At 29.2% G+C, this 10,709-nt stretch overlaps 2 protein-coding genes across 2 annotated transcripts; one reads left to right on the top strand and one right to left on the bottom strand.

Moving 5' to 3' along the window:
- The first annotated feature begins 637 nt into the window (after positions 1-637).
- Positions 638-4,312, top strand: LOC108486219 (zinc transporter 5-like). Its single transcript, XM_017790132.2, has 3 exons — positions 638-1,855; positions 2,769-2,918; positions 3,856-4,312. The coding sequence occupies exons 1-3, from the start codon at positions 1,211-1,213 to the stop codon at positions 4,159-4,161; spliced, it is 1,101 nt and encodes a 366-aa protein (XP_017645621.1). The 5' UTR covers positions 638-1,210; the 3' UTR covers positions 4,162-4,312.
- Positions 4,313-4,888: 576 nt separating this feature from the next.
- Positions 4,889-8,970, bottom strand: LOC108485737 (probable pectinesterase 8). The gene is made up of 5 exons (XM_017789584.2): positions 8,543-8,970; positions 7,735-7,906; positions 6,250-6,456; positions 5,908-6,167; positions 4,889-5,127 (listed from the first exon to the last, which is right to left on the bottom strand). The coding sequence occupies exons 1-5, from the start codon at positions 8,932-8,934 to the stop codon at positions 4,971-4,973; spliced, it is 1,188 nt and encodes a 395-aa protein (XP_017645073.1). The 5' UTR covers positions 8,935-8,970; the 3' UTR covers positions 4,889-4,970.
- Positions 8,971-10,709: the final 1,739 nt, after the last annotated feature.

The raw sequence follows: 10,709 nt of genomic DNA, 5'->3' as shown, positions 1-10,709 counted from the left end.
TTAAGTAAAAAAATAAAATACAATTTAACTTTAAACATCTCTTTCATATCTTTACTCAAAAAGACAGACAATTTTTGTTTGTAATAATTAAATTTAAAATTTACATATAATTGTATTGTAATTTTAACTTCCGAATAAAACATAATTGAAAAACTTTTGAAAAGTCAGAAGATGCTATATAGGACCAAGTTGAAGTGTTGATGTCTTAGCAATGCTAAATCGTCAGTGATGAGTAATATGATTGATTATTATTAGTGAAAGATAATCATTCGTTTTAGTGGATATTTTAACAATCAAAAATAAAATAATTTTTTAAACCTCTCAATTTAAAATCGAAAATTTAAAATTTAATATAACTTTTAAATTTTAAATCCTAAATTAAAACTTTGAAATCCAAGAAAAAAATACTGTAATTATAATTAATATTTATTTATATGTTTTTATTATGTTTTTATCCAATAATAATATATCGTGTTATATTATTTGTTAATGGTGTATTAAATATTATTTTAAATTAAATTTTATTGAGGGGCAGTCAACTCCTTTTATTAGTATTTTCAAAATATCATCTGTCGAAAGTTGATGAGCCTCTCAACAAGTTGGCGTTATTCCTATAAAAGTTTTGTCTCCTACCTTTTTTCAAAACTTGAGTTCCTAATGGTGCGGAGTTCAACAAACTAGAGCATAAGCATCTTGGTAGGGTTTTGAACTGATGCACCACGCATCGGCGAATTCAATAATTCCCGCAAGACACTCGAAATTTCGTAAAGTTGGAAAACTAAAATCTTGTGCTATTGAGAGATCCATCGTTCCCGATCAACAAACACTTCAATATCAGAAGGGAATCCATCACTTTTTTTAATAAACTTAAATTATCTCTAAAAATTACAAATGGGCAAGCTTGTCATTCCATTTCAAACTTGTGAATTCTCCGAGGAAAAATCACTTCGATTACTACAAATAATCCGCAAATACAGTCCCCATACGGTGTCTAATCTTCACAGTCACTTGTCTAAATCACCCTCTACATGGTTCATTTTTTCCACGACACTGATCAGTTTTGCCTGCTTCCGGTTTGGCTACCCAGAATTTTCCCCAACAAGAAAAACACCACGGAAAATAATTACCACATAAACCCAAACCTTTCTCATTTCAGTTTCTCACCAAATCTTTTTCCTTCAAAAAATCTGGGTTTCCAATTTTAAAATTCATGGCAGCCATTATCATCTTCAAACAAGCTCAGTTCTTACAGTTCCTTTGCTTCTTTCTCATCCTATTTCCTTCTTTAGTACAAGGAGATAGCAACTGTACGTGCGAACCTGAAACTAATGATTCAAATAAAAACTCTTTAGCGACGAGATACAAAATCGTCGCTATATTTTCGATTCTCATCGCCGGAGCCATCGGCGTTTGCGTTCCCCTTTTGGGGAAAACCATCGATGCTTTACGTCCCGAAAAAGACATTTTCTTCGCAATCAAAGCGTTCGCCGCCGGTGTGATATTGGCTACCGGATTCATCCATGTTCTTCCCGACGCTACCGACAAATTGACGTGTCATTGCCTCGACGAACATCCTTGGGGAAAGTTCCCGTTCGCCGGATTAGTGGCGATGGCGTCGGCGATTGCTACATTGGTTGTTGATGTTTACGCTACTTCTCACTACACTAAATCTCACTTTAAGAACCAACTACGGCAGGTTGACGCCGGCAGCGGCGACGATGAAAAGAAAACCGAGGAACGTGATTATGATCAAAGTTATGTACATGTTCATAATCATGGAACGAGTCATGGTTCGGTCTCTATGGTCGAGCCATCGGCTTCGCCTGAGCTTGTTCGACGTCGAGTTATATCTCAGGTACAAAAAATATGGTTAATTTCATCATATGTGCTCAAATTATTCTCTAGATTTTAAATTAATCCTGGACTTCAAAGCCTTTCGTCAACTATTGATTGTTAATTTTGGTGTTAAATGCTAGTTTGGATATGATGGTGTATTACATTTAGGACACATGGACCAAATTAAAAACATATGTATCTATTGGATGAACAACATGTTCTGATATGTTAAAAAAGAATAATACTCCTAAATTTTGTTGGCACTATTTGTTTCTTTTTTTGGTACAATTATAAACCGAAAGATGAAATGAGTTTATAAACACAAAGATCAAACCATAAAATGATCAATTAAATTGAAATTCACAGAAGTTTTGCCACTGAGCCATTGATTTGATTGTCCCTATTTGTTTTTTTAACATGTCGGATCTAAGTTGTTTATGTGATATGTATACACATATTTGCAATTTGATTCATGTGTTTTAAATATACTCCACGTCATATTTAAATCAATATTTAATGCTTAAATTGTTGGTTGGACTAATTGATATAATATTTATACTTTAAGGACTTGATTAGAACGCTTAAGTTTAGAGATCAATTTAAAATCTAGGTGATAATGTTATAGTTTGAGGTCTTTGGGTGTAAGTAAATCAAATCTTATATATATATTACACTTGCAGTCATAAAAAACACGAGCCAACTGAAAATACGTTGATAATGATAAATTTAATTCACTTGTCTTAAATATACTTTGTATCGTGTCTGAACAAGTATTTAATATCTAAATTGACAGCTAGGCTGACTAATTGATAAGATATTGATATTTTGACAATTCGATCATAAAACTTGGTTGTTTAGGGATTAATTTAGAATTTAGGTGATGGTTTGAGGACTTTGAGAGCAATTAACTCATTATATTTATGTTTTTGAAGGTTTTGGAGTTAGGGATAGTGGTGCATTCCGTGATAATAGGGATATCATTGGGAGCTTCTAAAAGTCCAAAGACGATAAAGTCATTGGTGACTGCATTTAGCTTTCATCAGTTCTTTGAAGGCATGGGACTTGGTGGATGCATTTCTCAGGTAATTATAGCATGCATCTTTAATGTCTCTTCCATGGTATAAAATTAATTGATTGTGTGTTTTAATCGAGAGGAAATTTAGTAGTTTTTTAGAGTTAAATTTTTTATTGAGATTCAATATATTAGGATATGAACTTGACAATTATTTTTAAATTGGGGTCTGAATTTATTTGTGGTCTAAGTTAATCCTTAAACTTGATAATTATTTTTATATTGAGGTTTAAACTTTTTTTGTCCAAGTTAACCTCTAAACTTGGTAATTGTTACCACATTTAGGGCTTGAACTTTTTTTTTGTCCAAGTTAGTCCCTGCTATTTTCTTAAAATCTTAATGTTCAAACATCGATGTGAAAACAATTGTCAAGTTCAGGTTTCAATATGGAAATAATTATCAAGTTCAAAGATTAACTTAGACAACAAAAATTTCAGCCCCAATAAGGGAACAATTGCTTAGTTCAAGCTCTAATATGAGAACAATTGCCAAGTTCAATGATTAACTTGGACCAAACAAAAAGTTCAATTTCAAATGTGGGAGTTGTTGCCAAGTTTAGGTTTTTATATTATATGTAAGTTGTAGATTTGAAATTTTAATCAAATGCCATGTCAGTTTACTATTTTTCACATAATACTTAAAGAAAAATCACGCTATTTTAATTAATAAATTTAACAGTTATTATTAGAGTCAAAATTGAAATTCCAAAAATCAAAATGCATAGGGACTAAAAATGATTTTTTTAAACAAACTAAAAATGATCAAATTGACTAAATCCACAAGTTATGAGACCAATAGCAGAATTTGATCAGTTAAGTATTAAAACTTCAAAACTCGAACAAGACTTAAAAAGGACTAGATCACAACTTACAAATAATACATAGACTAATAACAGAGTTTAACCTTTAATCAATGATTTCTAATTTTCTACGTTGTTGTTTTATTAGGCACAATTCAAGCTCGGTAGTGTTGCAATAATGGCACTCTTTTTCTCCCTCACAACCCCATTTGGAATCGGCATTGGAATCATCATATCGAAAGGGTACGACGATAGCAACCCGAAAGCTCTCATTGTCGAAGGAGTTTTCAACGCGGCGTCGGCCGGGATTTTAATATACACGGCGCTCGTTGATCTGCTCGCTGCTGATTTTATGAGCCCGAAGTTACAAAGCAACTCCAAACTTCAAGCAGGAGCCATTGTTTCTCTTCTACTTGGGGCTGCTTTCATGTCTGTCATGGCTTATTGGGCTTAAAAGCTTGAGGGATCATGAGCCAAATTTACCCATCAATTTCCAAAAAAAATATAGCCCTATTTTGAAAATAGCAAATACCATGTAGTTATATTGCACTATTATATTTTATTATATTATAATAATGTTTAAACATTTTATATTTAAATATAAATTTGAGATATCAATAATACATATTACAAAATTTTATATATTTATATATTTTTGTTGTATTTTCTTTAAATAAATTTATTCAATTTATTCAAAAGAAGAAATTTTAATTATCAGTCAAATTTCACCATCAATCCTGCATCAATTTTTGTTAGGTTAAAATAGGCTTTTAAGTCCCTATACTTTAACTATTTATGAAATTTAGTTCCTTTCCTTTTATTACAATAAATTTAATCCTCAACTTTTAAATTTAAAAATACAAATTCAATTGTTAACACGATTAAAATTATTTTTAATTGCATAATTAGAAAGTGAGGAAACTTTTTATTTCAAAATATCACCATCAAGTTTAACAAAAATAAATAAATAACGGTATTAACTTTTAGACTCAAATTTTGAAATTTGAAAAGAAAAATTATTAAATTCATGAAAATAAAAATAAAATGACTAAATTTAAAGTTTATGATGAGTATACAGACTTACAACATATTCTATTTTTATTAAAAATAAAAACACTAATATCCATCGTATTAATTTTATTTCATTTTTTTCTTTCACATGATGTGATAAAAAAAACAGATTCATTTAACTTAAATAGTTTATTACATTAATGAAATGAATTAATGTTAAATTTTGGGAGATTATAATTTTAATAAATGTTTCTAACTATTGTAAGATTGTAACCATTGATCTGCATCAATAAACGACGTCGTAAGAAAGAGAGAAGCCTGCGTATCATTTAGCTTTTGAACATACGGTGCCCTTCCACTCATATTTGCTCCTGCACCCGTACAATTGTATTCTCCATAGAATATGGTCCTGTATCATTAAGTTAATTACCAATTTTATCCCAACCTGAAAATTCGATTCAATTAATTAAAATTTAAATTCAACTTCAACTTAACTCGATTTGAACACAAAGATGTCGATTAAATAAATTTACTTAACCTAAACTTAAAATAATCTGAGTTCGAAATAACTTAAATAACCTAAATGAATAAGTTGAAATAATATGGATTTAAGTGTCAAACCTAATTAACCAAACTCAAAACAATCTGAAATTTGGGGCGGAACATAAAAAGAGCTAGAGGGGGACTTGGCATCCTAAAAAAAATTGGAAATTTATAATTAAGTCCTTAAATTTTTGAAAATTCTAATTAAACCCTACAAAAGTTATGACGATTTTGATTAAACCCTTTAAAATTCTCATTATTTTTCTCAAAAAAAAAATTAGATTTCCTATATTTTTTGAAAATTTTAATGAACTCCAAAACTTAGTGGAATTTTCCGTCACTGTCTGAAATCGAAGCCAATGACTTTGTGTTGGGGGACCAAGATGAAATTTCAAAAAGAGAAGGGAAGCAAAGCTAGTAAATTTTGTGTTGGATGGTTTAAATTAATTAAATAAATAATTTTTGAAAGGGCCAAAAATACAACTTTTTCATTTGACCAAAACTGAAAAGGATTGACTTGAATTATAAATTTTAAAGAATGATTAAAAGTATAATTATACCAAATTCAAAAATTTATCGGAAAGTTTTTAAAATCTAAAATATTAATTTTTTGAATTTATTAATTATTTGATTTTCGTATACGTACTGGTCTCGTGAAGGGTCATTGAAATCATTCCAACCCTCGGGTGCAATAATATCCGTCATTGACGTCAAAGCGAAAACCACACGAGAATATGGCCGCCATGCACGGCCGAGCCATATTCTTCCTGTACCACCAATACTACAGTTCACGAACGCAAACCCACTGTCTTCATCCGCCGATGCTCTTCCGTGTGCCGTCACTGCTCCATTTATGGATTTCGATCCCGGTGCCACCTGGTTCGCCATGGATATTAACTGGCAATCCTATTGAAGATTATTGAATCTTAAATTAGTCAGCATATCGACGGTGTTTCTAACTGTTCGCTCAGTAAAATGTTGTAATTACCTCGTAAAGGGACTTTCCGTTCCCGAAAATGAAGTCGATTGAACCTTGTATATAGCAATCCTTGAAGTAATGGCGGCCACGGTCATCGTGGAGGGTGTCTTGAGCTCCGTAGAAACCACAACCCCAGAAAGCTGCTTGGTCGCCGGCGATTCTAATGGCCACTGCTTGTGCTCCGACATCACCTGGACGAGGTAGAGGAGCTACATTCTACCATACATGCATAGGGAAAATTGAATACATCAGAGAAAGCGTAAATGAAGGTAAAAATACCATGAGGACATTTCTACTCAATTATATTTCACCATTTCTATTAAAAATTGAATAAATTAATTTTACACATTAAATAAAAAAATGTAAAAATTTAATTCAATTATATTGTTAAAAACTGGTATAAATGACAAGATAATTAGACAATAATACATGATATATAAAGACAAATTTTAACCATAAAATTATCAAATTTTAACAGGACCAAATATTATACTACTTTTAATTTCAAAATTATGTCATTGTACTTTACAAAACTCGGAAATTAATCCATTAGTTGGTAAACAGATGAATTTGAATAGTTTAATAGTTTACTTTTGCTAAATCATTGCACTAGAATGCTGATTTCTAGGTTAACAAGTAAATCACAATGTTCAACAATATTACTTAATTAAATTAAGTTTTCAATTTTTGTAAAGTATGAGTATCTAATTCTTTCATATTAAAGTAAAGGAGTAACTTATTAATTTTAATAAAGTAGAGGATGCATTTCATACTTAGACTAATCTTAATTTGTTATATATTATGTGATTATAAGGGTGTACATTTTCAATTTTAAATTAATTAACCAATTGAATTGAATTGGTTCAGTTAATCGGTCAGTTATCAAATCTAATTCAATCAAAGATAATTAGTTAAATTTTTTTGAAAATTTCTATTACTGGTTAATTTCATTGAAACAAAATAATTCTCTGAATTAATCAATTAGCTAAAATTAATAATATATTATAAGTTATATATAGGCTCAATATAGGTCCAATACATTATATAAGCCTAATATATAAAAATTAATAGATTTATAAATATTGCTTTAAAAATATTATGAAAATTTAAAATATTTGAAAAACTAAAATTTAATTTTAAAAAGCAACAAAAGTTATAAAAAAACCAATAACAAAGAAAAGTAATATTTTTAACTTAATGTTTGTTATTATGTTTTTAATTTAGTGTCGTTATTATATTATTTGTTGTTTTTCTTTTAAATTTCTTTTAATTAAAAATAAAGGAAAAATTTTTATGATTTTTTTAATGATTTAAATTTGTTTGAATAAAAAATTTGTACAAATTTTGGTTAATTTAATTAATCACCTGAATTAACCAAAATTAATTCAGTCGGTTAATATATTTAAAAGAAAAAATATGAATTAATTAATAATTATTTGATTCGGATAATAATGGAACTGACTATTTTAACATATTGAATTGTGTATATCTCACCATGAAGCTTATGTTCTTGGCAATAAAATTGGTGGAGAAAACTTGAACTGAGCCACTATAAAAGGTTCCATTTGCAGAATTTGCAGTATCATTCCAAGCTATTGCTGTTGATGTATATCCTTGTCCTTGAAATGTAATATTTGGTTTTGTTTTTGGAATAATCACTTTCTCACTGAAAAAAAACAATAAAATGTATTTATATTTCCCGTTATATAGTAAAAAAATTCGATCCATCACTCTAAATTCTTATATTTTTAAAATTTGAAATTTCAGTTTTTATGAAAATTACAGTTGTTAATTCAATAACCGAGTTTTTAGTAAGTAATATGTAAAAATAACAAGCTTACATGATATTATATATATGATAATATATTTGCCGCATCAAATTTTGGAAATAACATCATTTAATTTAATAAATTTAACACTTATCATTTGGTGATAACTTGAAATTTTAAAATTTAAAAAGTACGTACGAGACTAAAAATGATTAATTTAAAACATAGAGATTAAATCTATAAATTTCATGGGAAAGGATTGTATGAAACAGTGATGCCACGTCATCTGTATCTCTTTCCAATAGTTTTATGTCACATCAGTATTCTTATCCTGAATTTCAAGATTTTATCCTGAAAAAAATCAAATACAAATTAAAATACTGAAATTCAGGATAAAATCATGAAATTCAAGATAAGAATACTGATGTGGCATAAAACTATTGGAAATGGATACATATGACGTGGCGTCACTGTTTCATACAATCCTTTCTTAAATTTCACAAAGTAACGTCACGTAAAGATAGAGAACTCACTAGTAAATCCCAGTATTGATCCATATTACACTTCTTTTCATGCTTAGGTTCGGAACAGCATCGACGGCAGCTTGCACGGTCGTGAAATTACAACACCCGTTCCGATCAACGCAAAGCGTCAAAGTCGTGTTGGTTTCGGGAGGTGGAAAATTTGGAGGGAAGTCGTCACAAACGGATACCGGTTTACCCTTATCAGGGTGTTTACGGTGTCGACAAAAGTCACTAAAGTCAAACGGGATGAACTTCATGATGATGCATGACGACGACGAAAGGGTTAGGCTAAAATCAAGTATATTTTTGTGGAAATAAGGGCTTGGATCGATGATAAACCGGGATATGAAAACAGCTAAAATAGCAATAAGAATAGTAAAACAAAGGCTTTTTGGGTTCATTGTATTTTTTTTTATGAAATATGGAGGGGGGCATATGAGGTGTTTATATATAAATGAAATAATATGCCGTAAACATGGACTTGAAGTTTAAGGGTTGATGACATGCCTTGCAAATCACCCTGGTTGGCTTTTGGTAATTTTCTTGGAAGATTTTCTCACCTAACAAACATGAAATGGAAAAAGTTTAGCCTTCACTTTTTATCATCCTTTTTTGTTAGGGGTCCACTATTGGGTTCATTTCTTAGACTGGGTTACGTTTTTTAAGGTTTTCAAAGGTGAAATTTTGTTTTTAGTCCTTGTTTTATGTTTAGGTTGTAGACTTAATCTTTTGTACTCTAATTTAGTTGATTTTAGTCTTGTACTTTTTGAACTGATCAATTTTAATCCCTATGCTTTTCGAATTTTTGAAACTTGTAGGTAAATATGTTAGGTCAAATTCTGTTATTGGTCTTGTAAGTAGTAGATTTAGTCCATATTTACCAATTTGATCATTTTAGTTATTATATTTTTAAATTTTGGTATATCAATTTGATTCAAATAATAGATGATAAATCTATTAACTAAAATAACGTGGCTTTTCTATGATAATAATCTGACTTGGTATTACATATATATGTGAAAATATGTTTATCGCATAAGATTTTAAAAATAGCATAACTTAACAAATTTAACTAGTACTGCTTGGTTAGGATTGGAATTTTAATATTACCAAATTAAAATGTAAGGACTAAATCATTAACTTACACATAGTGCAAGGACTAATATCAAATTTTGACCTTTCTCAAATTACTTCAACAAATTGTCCTTGCTTAAGGTCTTTCGAATTGCGTCACCAGTTTGTCCATAGCAGTCTTTTCATTATAAGCTAAAATTGTACCTAGATGCTTTTATAAAAAGGAATAAATAATAAATTTAATATTCAATATTTACATATTTTTCAATTCCGTCCTTATTTTTTATTTTGAACAATTTTTCTATTTTATCTGTCATTGTTCGTAATTTTATTTAGTTCAAAATTTTTCTAAATTAATTCATCTCAATTAAATTATTTTATGTAGAGGCATTTGAGAAATAAGAAAAAAGAAATAATTTAAGATAAGATTATTTCAAAAGAATCGTCACTTTCAAACAAACTATATTTATCTATAAAAACGCTAGGGCAAGGTGGTTAAATAATGCAGCAATGACAATGACATCACCCACTCAAGTTTAGAGATATTCATGAGTCGGGTGGTTTGGTTCGCTTTGAATCGGGTTTAAGTTTTCATATTTTTCAATTTCGAGTTGGTTCAGTCTGACCCGTTTTATTATTTAAAAATGATTAAAAAAAGAATTAGTATTTAGTATAGTGACAATTTACTTTTTTTATTCTACAAGTAACATTAAAATTTGTCATCTTACTCTATTTTTATATTTTACTATACCCTTATAGAACACTTGTCATCTCCTGATTCTGCTTGTAAAGTCTAAAAACTTCATTAGCAATTTATCAAATATTTGTCCTATTAAAAACTTTGACTTGGAAATTTTTGAAATGCAAGACTTGATTTGACCTATAAATATCTCTAGCTGAGATCAACCAATCACGAAAATTAAATAATTAAAAACTGAGTTCTTTAAGAATTTTCTAAAAGAATATAGATATAATTTATATAAATAAATATAGTCGTGGTGTTTAAATAATTTTTGGAATACAAGTTAAAAATCGAGATTATTTCTATAGAACCAAAGTTTATATTTATTTAATTTATAATTTTAAATAAACTTATGATGTA

Source organism: Gossypium arboreum, chromosome 7 (genome assembly GCF_025698485.1).
Source record: "Gossypium arboreum isolate Shixiya-1 chromosome 7, ASM2569848v2, whole genome shotgun sequence".
NCBI classification, from domain to species: Eukaryota; Viridiplantae; Streptophyta; class Magnoliopsida; order Malvales; family Malvaceae; genus Gossypium; species Gossypium arboreum.
This window is presented reverse-complemented; position numbering and strand designations above follow the sequence as displayed.